The sequence below is a fragment of the Rhinoderma darwinii genome, chromosome 13 (genome assembly GCF_050947455.1).
Source record: "Rhinoderma darwinii isolate aRhiDar2 chromosome 13, aRhiDar2.hap1, whole genome shotgun sequence".
Classification (NCBI taxonomy): domain Eukaryota; kingdom Metazoa; phylum Chordata; class Amphibia; order Anura; family Rhinodermatidae; genus Rhinoderma; species Rhinoderma darwinii.
The window spans coordinates 22,803,361-22,818,851 of record NC_134699.1 but is presented as its reverse complement, the minus strand read 5'-3'; the positions used below and the strand labels follow the sequence as shown (position 1 = coordinate 22,818,851).

Sequence of the window (15,491 nt, the reverse complement as noted above, 5' to 3'; positions counted from 1 at the left end):
CATAGGGATCATGAAACAGGGTCATAGGATACAATGGACCCCCATTATACACATCAATATGGGGGGGCTAACGTCAGGCCTGATTGACCATGTCATTGATTAAAATACTCCAGTATTTGTCTCTAATATAAACAGCAAGGTGCTATATTCCCCTCTTATATTACCACCAATAGAGCTGCCATTGTGGTGGCTTCAATGGTGGCTCTATTGGTGATCACCCAGCTTTTCCAGAACCAAATGTAGGTAACAGCTGAATAGAATTTACCATTATAAAAGAAGCATGGGTAGTATAAAGGAATGGGCACATCGTAGTAGAACTATGCACCATGCCACCACTCTCCGTGTGCAGAGACATACTGTATAGGTCATAGCAAACGGCCCGTACCATGTTCATTGTCTGTCTTCTAGAAGATTTCCTTCTCGACCATCAGACATATACTGTTACGTTATGTAAGTGGGCTCATATAGGGAACAGTAATCCCATAGAAACTGGATTTATTGTGACCCACTGCATAGTTCCACTTCAAGCCCTCAGGTATACCTAAATTATACCTTTACTGACATGACTAAGGAAATGAGAATCAGTCAAATTGATTTTACTACAAATGGAATAGTCGCTCCAGCTGAGTGGGGTGTATCATTGACTCCGCCCCCTTTTTAGGGTTACCCCTCCTTCCTCCTTACACCCTCCAGGGACAGAAGGGGAGGGGTGGGTGGGAAGCTGTGCTCAGCTCCATTTGCACACACTTTTCCAGTCCGCTTCACAACATCTGACAGCCCCAAACTTCTCATTTTCGGAGTAATCACTTCGCTGCACTAATTGCACATGCAAATATGCAAATTCGTATTAATTAATTACTATACTAATTAGTTCTGTGGTATTTGCGAGTAATAAATCACTGCTTGCTGGCTGTGTAGCTGGAGCAGACCCGGCCCATTTACACTCCGCATAAAATTTTAATAGTTGCTCTGGATGTTATGGGACGTGAGAGGCCGTCCAGGTAACCCCTTCACCGCCAAAGAAACAGCTACTAGCCTGATACAGGTCTCTGCTATTGGGTCAGCAGTCAAGGTGTTAAAAAAAGTTGGCAAAGTTCCCTAAAATTGAGGGGAGGCAAGAAAATTAATGTAATCCCCATTTGAAACAGAGAGAGTTGGAGGGGGGGGGGGAGATGACAGAGGACAAAAAGAGGTGACACATTTGCGATGACATCATGTTCCTGTAGTATTCTATATATGACATGGCTATCACTAGCTGTATGACATTACCCAACACCACCTGATAAATCTTAAAATTTTGCATTAGTAGATTATGTTTGCTTAACTTTTTGGGTAATAATAAAATTGACTCCGGATCTGGGTGTCCAGGTGAACATCTCTACCTCAGAAGACCTGACTTTATGGCCATCCAAATACAACCTGTTCCCTTATTTCCTCAGTTGTCCACTTCTTGGACCATTTAAGCTGGCCATATACGGGCCGATGTCTAGCTAAGACGAACTTTTGGTGAGACATCTGGGAACCTCAGCTGTACCACCGTGGTAAATCTTTCATCGAAAGCAGTTGTTAGCAGCCCCTTCTATGGCCCAATTCTTGTCCCGTTCATCATATCTGACAGAGAAATTAAAACATACATGGCCAGCCCTTATTCCAGAGAAGAATACCTGTACGGTGGGCCCTGGTTGATCAGTAAGTATGGGCTCCTCTACATTCTGTAATTTCAAAGGAGTTCTCTCAGACTTAGTAGAGTTGCATATGTACACTCACTACATATACATTATGCACGCTACCTAGATATATACACACTCACTACATATACATTATGCACACTCACTAGATATATGCACACTATATATATGCACACTCCCTACATATACATTATGCACACTTATTACGTCTATGCACACTCACAATATATGCCCACTTACTACATATAAGGCTTTGTTCACTTCTGCTTTGGATTGAATTTAATGGTGACGGATCCAGTGCAAATGGTTTCCGTTTGTCACCGTTGTGTAAAGGTTCCATGGTTTTAACGGAATCAATACCGTAGTCGACTACGATATTTAATCGGCCGAAAAAAACGGAAACCTTACGGCATGAAATCAATGGTAATACAAACGGAAAGCTATGGTTTCCGTTCATGGGTTCGTCTGATGGAAAGGTCTGATGGAACCCATGAACGGAACCCCGATGCAGATATGACTTGCCCTGCCAATAAGCGCCTTTCGGCGACGCTAGCGGTTGAACTGCCAGTCAGCGCCGCAGTTCAGCCCCAGCAGACCTGCTCAGAAGAGAGCAGGCCTGCATTGACACATGACGGCGTGGGAACAGGATCATGGTGAGTATGTAAAGTTGTTTTTTTTCCCACTTAAAAGTGTGAGTGGCATTATCTACGGGGGGAGCTATATGTGGGGCACAGTCTACAGGGGAGGCTATATGTGGGACACTATCTACAGGGTGCTATATGTGGGGCACTATATACAGGGGGAGTTATATGTGAGACACTATCTACAGGGGAGGCTATATGTGGAGCACTATATACAGGGGGAACTATATGTGGGCACAATCTACAGGGGAGGCTATATGTGGGACACAATCTACAAGAGGGCTATATGTGGGGCACTATATACAGGGGGCGCTATATGTGGTGAGCTATCTACAGGGGTGGGCTATATGTGGGGCACTATCTACAGGGGGGCTATATGTGGGGCACTATATACAGGGGGCGGTATATGTGGGGAGATATCTACAGGGGTGGGTTATATGTAGGGCACTATCTACAGGGCGGCTATATGTGGGGCACTGTCTACAGGGGGATATATGTGCGGCACTGTCTAAAGGGGAGGCTATATGTAGAGTGCTATCTACAGGAGGGGCTATATGTAGGGTGCTATCTACAGGGGGGCTATATGTCGGGCACTATCTACAGGGGTGCTATATGTGGGACACTATCTTCAGGGAGGCTATATGTGGGCCACTATCTACAGGGGGCTGTATGTGAGCCACTATCTACAGGGGGCTGTATGTGGGCCACTATCTACAGGGGATCTATGTGGGGCACTATCTACAGGGGGATCTATGTAGGGCACTATCTACAGGGGGCTCTATGGGGCACTAGCTACTGGGGGCTCTATGGGGGCACTATCTACAGGGAGTACTGTGTGTGTGTGGGACACAGTGTATGGTGCTATTATAATCAGGAACACAGTGTACAGTGCTATTATATTCAGGGACACAGTGTATGGTGCTGATTTAATCAAGGACACAGTGTATTGTACTATTATAATCAGGGACAGTATATGGTGCTATTAGAATTAGAGGTGCAGTGTATGGAACTTATATTTAGGGGTACAGTGTGTGGCATAATGAGAATTTTATCTTTGTATATAGGAGCAGAAATGTTTGAAAAGTGAGAAGCTGAAGACATCTGAGCCGCAAACTTCAGAAATGGGCTGTTGCCGGGAGAAGTTGTCCTAGAGGTCTGGACCGGATGGAGAAGAAAAGAGAAAAAGAACAAATAGAATCTGAGATCATTACTGGTAAATCACTTGAAGATAACCTTTCACCTGTCAATACATGTGCAGCTGAGTTTTTTTCCTATAATTAAATTATAATTATAAAAAAAAAAATCCTATCCACCTCTGTTATTAAGATATCGATGCCGTTATATTTGGCGCCAGATATTTAAATAACCCCCTGAACTGTCAATGGGGTGTGTAATTTGGCTGGAGCTGGAGAGCGTGTGCAACCCCTGTGCGCATGTGCGCGCACGCTCTCACTCTTCAGCTCCCTGCAGACAAGGACAACAAGACTGCAAGAGATCAGTCTTGTTGTCCTTGTCTGCTAAGAGCTGAGGAGTGAGAGCGTGCGCGCACACAGCTCCGACGCCACTGCTGACGATACTCCCGCCGCCAGGGAACAGAAGAAGAATTCACATTCTTCTCTTCTGTTCAGTGGTGGTGGCGGAGCTGCGCGCGCACACGCTCTCCTCTCTCCAGCTCTTTCTGTGACACTGTCCATAGCTGATTGGACAGTACCCTTGCCAATTACACGCCCTACTGACAGTTCAGGGGGTTATTTAAATATCGGGCGCCAAATATAACGGCACCAATATCTAAATAACGGAGGAGGATAGGAAAAAAATTAAAGTGCCCCAGGATTTGTGCAGCCCTGCCCATTACATGGTGCTTTCAGCTGCACATGTATGGGCAAGTGAAAGGTTCTCTTTAACGTAAATGTTTATTCTGCCTCTAATCAGTACTGTAGTCACTGTATGATCTGCAGTGAGATGATGGGTGGTATGATTTTTTTTTTGTGAAACAGCAACTCCCAGCATATACTTACCAGTGTTCAGGCCATGCTGGGAGCTGTAGTTTTACGACGTACAAACCTATAAGGCAGGGCTTGCACTAAACTCAGCTGTATTTGTGCTCGTGTTGTATTTGTTATTAGATTGATTCTAGTACTGTATATATGTACTAAGCTCACTTCTGGTGCTGTATTTATTTACTGAGCTTGGTTCTAGTACTGTATATATGTACTAAGCTTGATTATGGTACTGTATGTACCATATTTTTCGGACTATAAGACGCACCGACTATAAGACGCACCCAGGTTTTAGACAACAGAAAATAGGAAAAAATTTCATATTTTACTTTTTTTACAAAGAAAAAACTATTGGTTAAAAAAAATACTTTGTTCGGTTTCACTTATATTTTTTCATCGTTTGAGCGGTGTGAGGGCTTATTTTTTTTGCGGGACGGGCTGCAGTTTTTATTAGCACCATTTTTTTGGTACATACGTTTTTTTAATCACTTTTTATTTCATTCTTTTTAGCGCTATGGTGACCAAAAAAACAATGATTCTGAGGTTTTCAAATTTTTTTTTCTGCCGTTCACTGTGTGAGTCAAATAATGATATATTGTAATAGTTATGGACTTTTACGGATGCAGTGATACCAATTTTTTTATGAACTTTTTATTTTTACATTGTGCTTGGGGAAAAATGGGAAAAGGTTTTTTTTTTAACTTTTAAAAATTTTTTACACTCCTGAAAATGTATCTAACTTTTTTTTTTACACATTTTATTAGTTCCCCTAGGGGACTTGAAACAGCGTTACTTGCTGAGCTACGCTGTTTCTGTAACTCCATAGTAGTGAATGGCAGTTACAGAAGCAGCGTAGAATGCTACGCTGTTTCCATAACTACTATTCAGTTTTATGGGAGTTACGGAAATACCGTAGCTCAGCGAGTTACGCTGTTTCAGTAACTCGACCATGTAACCAGGAAGTGGCCGGGTAAGATAGAACGGTCTTTAGGGGGCCCCGTTCCAGAGATAGGTGTGGATCCCAGAGGTGGGACCCGCATCTATCTGACATTTATGACATATCCTGTGGATATGTCATAAATGTCCTTCATGGGAAGACCTCTATAAATGCCGCGGTCGCTATTGACTGCTGCATTTAACTATTTAAACGGCCAAGAACTGCGCCATCGCTGTTCCTGGACGTTAGAGCAGCGTGTCAGGTGTAAAACACAGCTGACATCTGCAGTGTATGGAGCGGGCCCAATGTCTATTGTTCGGATAAAGGTACCTGTGGCAATTCAGACAGTAGCGATGGTTTAGGCTCGGATGGAACTCTGGCAGCAGGCAGACAACAAGTGCAGAGAAACACAGCGGGTGTGGTGGACAACACGACTCCAACTCAGTATAGCACAGGAACACGGTAGCACAGAAAAAAGGGTTGCAGGTACAGGAACACTGGAACTGGAAAACACTCAAGGAACCATATGCAAAGACAGACACGGATAGATACAAACACGCTCAGGCAATGCAGGGTGGGGCAGAGCCCTTCTTATAGTCCAGGGTGATCTGGGAGCAATCAGTTCAATCTCACACATGTGTGCGTTCTGGCTCCTTAAGGCTGGACTGAGCTCGCAAGCGCACCCTAGTGGTCACTGCGGAACAGGAAGGCTGCATGTGCAGACATCTCTGGAGAGAAGGGCTTTGACAGGATGGGAGGAGTTCGTGGTCAGCGACCACGGACGTTACACTGAGCTTGGTTCTGGTGCTGTATTTATGTACTGAGCTTGGTTCTTGTGCTGTATTTATGTACTGAGCTTTGTTCTGGTGCTGTATTTATGTACTGAGTTTTGTTCTGGTGCTGTATATATGAACATAGCTTGGTTCTGGTGTTGTATTTATGTACTGAGCTTTGTTCTGGTGTTGTATTTATGTACTGAGTTTTGTTCTGGTGCTGTATTTATGTACTGAGCTTTGTTCTGGTGCTGTATTTATGTATTGAGCTTTGTTCTGGTGCTGTATGTATGTACTGAGCTTGGTTTTGGTGCTGTACATATGTACTGAGCTTTGTTCTGCGGCTGTATATATGTACTGAGCTTTGTTCTGGTGCTGTAAATATGTATTGAGCTTGGTTCTGGAACCGTATATGTCAGAGCTTGGTTCTGATGCTGTAATTATATAGGATACATTTATAATAACAAAATTGCAGGGCAGATGGAATTGTTTACAATTCATTGTATATTAAATAGGAACCTGTCAGATAGTTTTAAGCCCTTGAACAGCCACCATGCGGTAATACATGACCTGACAATATTTCCAAACATTCCCCTGTATGTTTTTTTCATATGCAGCAAAATCAATAAAATCAACTTTTAGAACTGCGCATGCTATACGCTAATTATTCATTAAATGGTCATCAGGCGTTGGTTGCCGCTCTCCTTAAGAGTCACATCGTCCTGCTTCCAAACCCAACTTTCCATGTTTGATTGACATCCCCCTGGCTGATATACATCACTAGCAGTCCCCTCCAACTTTCTCGGATGCGCCATTGCCTTGTACTACTTGGACACACACTGTGCAGCGAGGTGTACTCTGCTCGGCTGCATCGTGCATGCCAGTACAAGGCAACGGCGCAACCTCAAGAGTTGGAGGAGGCTGCTATTGATGTAGAACAGCCAGGGGAATGTCAATCAAAATCTGGGGGGTGTCATTTCAATTTTCGCTTCAGACAACAGAAAAGCTAGAATCGGCCCTGGATTCGCGCTTAGCTGTGCTGGCTCTGTTATACATGGAAACCATGATGCTAGGGTGAACAGGGCCTAAGATTGATGATTTTTGTGCAGCTTAAAAAATGGACAGCCAGTGTCAGCTGTAATCTAAATTTAATAAAAAATATCCAATCTGGCTGATCCCATAAACATGAGATTGTTGGTGAAATCTGTTGGAAAACCCCAATCAAAATCTCATGTCTATGGCTATAGCCAATTCCGGTGTTCTTGGCACTATGGAACCACCCAACTTTTAAAACTAGTCTACCTGCTATTGTACTTTTTTTTTTTTTTAAATATGTATCTTAATCCACCCATTATACAGCAATCTTGTAAGGAATTGCGCTTGTTTCACACAGTCATAATATAAATGCATTATAATGTCTGCATTACGACTGCCACATCCAGATTCTTCCGCTTTTCTATAGAGTTCTATGTTGATCTTAGTTGGCTTTAATAGAACCATATTTGTACTGGTGTTGCAGCTACAAAGTTCTTTTAAGCACAGTTGTTTTAAATTCCCAAATGTTGCTTTATCAGAAGACAATACCTCTGCCATTCATGACTGTCAATGGGCATCATGTTGTGCCTGCTCACAGTTTCACAGGGCAACAGTGGGTAATTTGAACCATAAACATGAGCATACTCACAGGTCAGAAGAACTCATCTGTTGACCAAACTAAAGGTGGTCATACACCTTAGATAGCTGTTCGCCGGACAATCGTTTAGCTGACAGCTATTCCTCGGCACAGCGGAATAGGCTGCTGTCAGACACCTCCGGCAACAGCTTATCTCCTGCGGGAAGAAAGAATGGGGCATGTTGTCACCCAACATGCCGATCCTTCTTTCCCACACATCTGAGTCGGATCACCGCCAAAGACATTAGATTTGGTTCTGCCGAAATCATCGTGTCTTGCCAAAATTGGTGGATTTGGCCAACTGTCATCTAATGTGTATGAGTACCTAAGGATGACGATGTTGATAAAGTTTACTGGGGAGTGACCTTGTCTGAAATCCCGTGCCATCCAAAGTGATCTTGTTCCTCCCAATCTAAATCCACTCTACCTGGATGAGGATTCCAACTTTTCTTTCTATTATGCTTATCGTGACATTATTGTTATGATGGCGGCTGCCTTTTCAAGCGTGCAATGATAATATGATAATATATGCTCTGTGTTAACATCCTAATGACATATACAGCCACTTCCTCTCAGCTAATTTGTTAAAATGAGAGGTAATGATCCAAATGCTCTTTTTGTAGTGTAATACATAGAGATACTGAGATATTAGTATTTTTCATACTCGTCTTTTTCATACATGTGACACAATCCTACAATTACACTGAATCTGATAAATGCCATGCTGCCTTATTATACGTCCCCTTGTAACTTACCAAACCAGTATTCAACCCATTCCCTTATGTCAAGACCCACACAAGTCCAGAAATCTGTAGTGCCCACCCGCCTATAATCATACCCAAAATCTAAAGACACAATATCTCGTCTTACAGGAGTTATTGTTTTTATCCTGTTATTTAATATCATTGAACTCTTCATAGCTGCATGGGATGAATGTGGTCATCGGGGGGTATACAGAGACATACAATAGGGCCTCCCCTCTGATCACCACTTTTAGACAGTTTTTCCTCGTAATTCCAAAAGCTGCATATATAATAATACTGCCATACAATGCTTAAATAATACCTTCATATAATATCCAAATAAAACAACCACATAGTGCCCACAGAACACTGCCATATATTTTCCACACAATACTGTCATTTAATGCCTAAATAAGATTACCATATATAGTGCCAGCGTTCCACATTTTGTCTTTTCGCCACCTGTGCCAAGACTTTCAAATGGAATGTTTTTTATTTAATGGGCACAATGGCCACACAGGTGTCCGTTCACACATGTAGAGCATTCATTCTTACAAATATTCATTTACATTGTGATATCTGGTCCTTTAATATCAATGGCTGAACAGTAGGCAAATCTGATATGAAATATTGTAGATTTAAGCACCGTTTTGCAGCAGGGAAAGCCTAATGAATGTTTATCCCGAAAATAAGTGTCCTAATAAAGCCTTACACGGCCAGAAGCCAGCGCTACCTTCCCCAGATCAGTCTGTTCTTTTCCTGGTCCCAGAGTGGCGTCCCCAGCACAGATCCACACCAGTCTCAGCAGATGTTAGCCATTTATTAACCAGTCATGGTTAAATTGGTTTATAAATTAACAGATGTTTTAACTTTATTCTTTCTTCAGGGAGCCGAAACAGCAAACTGGTCCTGGATTGAACTGCTCGCTCCAGCAGTGCAGGCAGGGGTGAGAGGTAGAGGGTCCTATTACATTCCTTTTTAAGGGGTACAAGAGCTGTGCCCTATCACAGATGTTACATGGTGTGTAGAATGACTGACGTAAGTGAGCTGATTTTACGGAGGTGTATTGTTGTATCATGGTATGTGCATTTACAGTAGTGTATTGGGGATCGTGGGGGTGTACAGCGGTGGTGGTACATATGGGGCTATTGAGTACATAGAGACGGTAATTAGGAATTAAAATCTCAAGATAAACAGCTGGATATTAGATTTTATTATGTAACACATGGAATATAGTAATAGCTGAAAGCTCCTGAGCCCCAGTCTACATGTTTTACCTGGGCCCCCACCTAACCACCACTGGGCCTATGCACCGATATATGTTAATATATTTATGGAGATACCATGCTTAATTGGATCTGTATGTGCTAAAATTATTAAGCATTCATTTGTATAAGGAGATATCGTTTTATTGCAGTGGTGGGCAACCCCCTACATTATGGGGTCTCAGATACGGCCCTTGACGTCATTTGCCACATAAAAAAACAGCTCAGCCACATGCCCCCCAAGAAAAAGCTCAGCCACATTCCCCCCAAGAAACAGATCAGTCACATGCCCCCCTAAAAAACAACACAGCCACATGCTCCCCAAGAAACATCAAAGCCATATGCCCATGAAGAAACAGCCCAATCACATAAATGATGGCCCCCAAGATACAGTGTAGTCACATACCCCCAAATAAACAGTGCAGCAACATGCCCCCCAAGAAACAGCACTGCCATATGCACATGAAGAAACTGTCCAACCACCTGAATGATGGTCCCCAAGAAACAGAGCAACCACATACCCCCAAGAAACAATGCTACCACATGGCCCCACATGGCAGTGCAACCACGTGGCCCCAAAGGAGCAGTGAAACCACTCGGCCCCAGGAAACAATGCAGCAACATGACCCCAAGAAACAGTGCAACCACATGACACCCATGAAGCAGTGCAACCACATGGCCCCAAAGAAACAGTGCAACCACATGGCCCCCAAGAAACAGTGCAACCACATGGCTCCCAAGAAACAGTCCAACCACATGGCCCCCAAGAAACAGTGCAACCACATGGCCCCCAAGAAACTGCAACCATATGCCCACCAGAACTGTTTAGGCACATGCCCCCCTTCCTCAATGCATGAAACTCACTGACTGGCATGTATCCTACTGCCCAGTCTTGACATGAGCAAGAACCAGCTCCACCGCGTGATGCTGCCACCTGCTAGACTCATTATGTCCCCTCAACCGAGAAGACATCATTTTTGAAGCTTGAGTCGAGTACTCGGAAGAACATGGCAGATAAGCCAGGGGCTGTAACTTGAGCCCATGAGGTCCACATGCAGCCCACAGGCCCCCAAGTGGCCACCACCAATCTAGTGTGATTTTGTAATAAGAATGATATATCTATATGTCTCCATACCACCTACTTATAATGTCCTATTTTGTGGCATAGAGGCATGGTCTGCAACCACTATTTCCTCCACATTGACCACCGTTATCTATCTGCCTATCCCTCCACAGATGCAATGTACTAACAAGATGATGAAATGGTATGGAGATCATTGGCTTTGGTACTCCTTGGTATGTAATTCACTGCTCTGAATCTTAATACCAGATCCAAGTCACAGTGGACCACCCTGACACCCATTACCTGGGGCACATGCCCTCCATAGCTACACTCTTGCACTTGAATTCTACATTTCCACATTGGAAATAAAAGTGAAAATATCAATGACTAATAATCACATGATCTTTAGCTGCACATAGATTTAATTGGGCTGATTGTCTTCCTAGAGATCCTTTAACCGTATAGGAATTTGTACAAACCTCCGTCCATTAATCTGGCATGTTTGATAATCCGACATCTGTTGGTTTCTGTTGATGGAATGTTACCATAGTTCAGCCACGTATATATATGAGAAGGGCCGCACATGGCTCCCTAACGCTTGGCAGCTACACATACTGTTGTGTACCAATGGCACTAGGGATGTGATGGCATTAATGAAACTTGGCTTTACAGTCAGCACCATATGACTGGCAGTTGACACCAGGCTAAGAACCATATCACTATCACTTGGCTTCTGGGTCAGACTCATATAACAGGCACTTGGCACTAGGTCCAGCACTGGGAACTGGACTTTGCATTGGCACAGAATCAGCACTACTGGTAATGTTCACACTGCATTTCTCGGCTTGTTTTACTTATTTATTCATTTTATACTAATAATTGTATCATTTATGTAAATTCAGTCTTGTCTTTACCATACTTTTTTATTACTACCAAGTGTGTGTAGTCTAACACCATCTCTGCTCAAGTGGATGCCCATAAGACTTCATCAAACTTCACATTTCCTCTATAAAACCCAAAGAGCCGGTATTCTCAGTGTGCTTTTAGTTCCTGTACTTTTTCTCCAAAAAACTTTCTATTTTATATATCTGTTACAAAAAGTCGCAAATGTTTCTGCAAAAATGGCATATGGCAACATTTGCACCTTTTTTGGGCTCAGTTTACCGCATAAACTGAGCCTTTGTGTTGCATTTGCATCTTAAAGGGTATGTACACTTTTGCAACCACTTTGATTGTTCTAATGTATCAAAAATTTGGAAATAGACTTGATTGAAAAAATATTCTAATGTTTTGTGTATACAGCTCCTATGCAGACCCATGTTTCTCTACAGTTAGTGATCGAACAGCCAAGTACAGCGCTGTTAGTCCCATAGAAAATGAATATAGCAGCAGGGCGCATGCGTGACGACCGCTCCACTCAAACGCCTCATGGCTGCGGTAGTGCAGTGTGGAGGAATATGGGGCTTGGGACTCCCGTTCTAGTAATCGGTGGGGGTCCCAGCATTGGGAACCCCAGAGATCAGACATTTATCACCTATCCACAGAATTAATGTCTTTTGTCAGACTAAAGAAAATTAAAGAATAAAGAAAAATAGCCAAAGAAAACGTCCCCTATTAGGACTAAAAAAAAGAAAAATAATAATACAAAAAATGTTAAATAAAATATTGGAGGAAAAAATCACACCGCAATGATAAATAAAAAACCAAAAATTAGACATTTTGGATTTTTTTCACATTAATCAGCATGATTTAATTAAAGGCACAAAAGCATCTAAAACATATACTTATTATATATCCCCATATATGTCAACTGTACAATAAAGTTATGCCCTCTATTCATTATAACAGTAAACGCTTTAGAAAAAGTCAGAATTGCTGTTTTTATTAATTCCCCCATACTAAAAAAAGTCATCTAAATTAAACGCTAACATACATTTACGCAAAAAAAATATATATACTACTCGTCCTGCAGAAAAAAAACTAAAGTAGCTACGTAGCTTAAAAAATAAAATAATCATGTCTGACGGAATGCAAGGAGCTGAAAACGAAAAAATCTCTTGGTCCATAAGGTCAAAATTGGCTCGGTCCTTAGGTGGCAAATATGACAATATGGCCAGCCGCACGTTTCACACATTTGCGCGGCCGCTTCTGGGGAAATGTAGCATTACATGCTGACCATTCAAATGAATGGCCGTCCACTTAATGCTTGGACGCCCTAGGTTCACTGGGAACCCTTTTACAGAGTGGCTCTCAGTTCTTGCACATAGATGGGGGTCCCAAGCAGGGAGGTGTGGGGGGGGGCCCTCTCTATAAAGTCCATATGCGATAATATGACAGGGTTCATGACACAACTCTGTAATGATATACTTTTGTAATGATAAGCTATTTTTATGTGATGAATATTGTGGCTTTTAGTTATAGGATGTCCGTGTATGTATGTATGTATGTATGTATGTATGTATGTTTGTATGTATGTATGTATGTATGTATGTATGTATGTATGTATTGATATATGTATGTATTGATATATGTATGTGTGTGTGTGTGTGTGTGTATGTGTGTGTGTGTGTGTGTATATATATATATATATATATATGTATATATACACACACATGTATAGGTAGGCCTCCTCTGTATTCTGAGCTCCACCAAGCTCCCCACTCTCATTACTTTTGCTGACTTATGTGCTCTATGTGTCTGTATGATTGTACAGGGCTGCAGAATATGTCAGTGCTATATAATAAGGTAGATCTATTTCACATACTTGCCCTGTTTTTCTCTTATGAAATTATGGAAACCTTACGTTACAGCATATGACAGTAGCCAGGTTTTGTATCCAGAGCTGGCACCGAATTACGAGTCTGGCATGGGTCGAAGTTGACTATATCGAGCAGCACATCTCATCCTGCTGGCTTGTGCCAGGTCATTGATACAATAGCTTATGCCAAGTTACCAACAAGAAAATACAATTTTAGTCAGTTGCTGCCACCTGCTGGTCAGCTTGAGGAGTGCTAGACTGGGGCAAACTTCCAAAGACCAGTCACACTTTATTTGTACAGCTGTATATAGGAACTCTTGTTATATATATAGATACATACCGTCTAATATACGTATTTATTTTATTATATTTACATGGCATGAAAGTTGGGTGATGTAGTTTAGTATTATATACTGCAGGCGTATTATATAGATTAGGTCATTGTTCTTAGGATCATGTGGAGGGATTGTATGGAGTCACTATGGTTCTGTATTACGGGCACATATAAAGTCTGTGTGCCGCTGTATGGTGCCTCTGTGTCTCACCGTATTCTCCCTTAAAAGCAATGCTTCTATGGGGAATACCCTCGTAGTATGGCACACAATGGAGTATGGAGCCACACTGTTTTTCTCATGGATTCCATATGTGTCCCTTCATGTGAAATCAGAGACGCATGGAGGGACACCATGGGCCTTTAGATTTCTATGGGCGCCATATTACGGACCCGTTTGCAAGAATATTCTAAAAAAAACTGATTCTGCCCAGTTTGAGCTGATGTACTGTATGTCCCTGCAAATTCTGCCATCTTGGCCTGCAGTTCTATGCACTTTTCTATGTATACTTGCGGCAAAGTTCTTTAGTACCATCACAAAGGAGCCGTTGTGCTGCATCTCGCAGTTGATTATCTGCCCTCGGGGCCACTTATAATTGTTTTTTGTGGTTCCCTATCTAGTCCTTGCAATACATATTACGTTCTGGCTGGCTATTGGCAGTCAGTACTAGTTGAGGGATTACTATACTGTGTGCACTTTGTATGTTAGTCATCGGTAGTGAAGTGGTATGAATATCTGTGACCCCAAAGTATATTATGACCCTCTAGGCAAACGCTGAAGATCCAGACCCCACCACACCAACCCCAAAGTTGCTCAGGTGCCAGTTGTCATGATCAGGCCAGAAATATACCAAGCCCAGAGAGTTAAAGATCCCATTTTCAGGCAGAGAGTGTGAAGCTTCATGTATACGACAGAGCTGTGTGCAGGAGTCTGTACGGGAGCTCACGGGGTCCCCTGCCGCTCCATACTAAGGAGCTGTATGGGCTATATGTGCCATTGTGTTATGTTCTGTATGGTGCCGCATTACAGAAATATTCTTATTACAAACTATGCTTCCAAGGGATAAATGCCAATATATTACAGCATCCAATGAGACATGGATGCTGTATTAGAGGCATAGGGAGGTACAGCAGTGTCCCATAGAAATCCATGCATGCCCTATTATTGCTCCATACAACTTAGAAGTTGTATGGAACTATAAGGCTTCGTTCACATCTGCGTCGGGACTCCGTTCATGGGTTCCGTCGGACCTTTCCATCAGGGGAACCCATGAACGGATACAAACGGAAACCATAGGTTTCCTTTTGCATCACCATTGATTTCAATGGTGACGGATCCGGCGCAAATGGTTTCCGTTTGTCACCATTGTGTAAGGGTTCCGTCGCTTTGACAGAATGAATAGCGCAGTCAACTTCAATATTTATTCCGTCCAAACGACGGAACCCTTAAACAACAGTGATAAACGGAAACCATTTGCACTGGATCAGTCACTATTGAAACCAATGGTGATGCAAATGGCAACCTATGGTTTCCGTTTGTTTCAGTTTCGATTCCGTTCATTGGTTCCGCTGACGGAAAGGTCCGACGGAACCCATGAACGGAGTCCCGACGCAGATGCG

The 15,491-nt window shown here is 42.6% G+C and overlaps 1 protein-coding gene across 1 annotated transcript in view; it reads left to right on the top strand.

Annotated features, from left to right (window-relative positions):
- Positions 1-9,401: 9,401 nt before the first annotated feature.
- Positions 9,402-15,491, top strand: part of PPP1R1B (protein phosphatase 1 regulatory inhibitor subunit 1B) — a 54,754-nt gene continuing 48,664 nt past the window's right edge. The window contains exon 1 of the mRNA XM_075845720.1: positions 9,402-9,492. Within this exon, the coding sequence (XP_075701835.1) occupies positions 9,472-9,492 (21 nt within the window). The 5' untranslated portion in view covers positions 9,402-9,471. The remainder of the gene's footprint in view (positions 9,493-15,491) is intronic.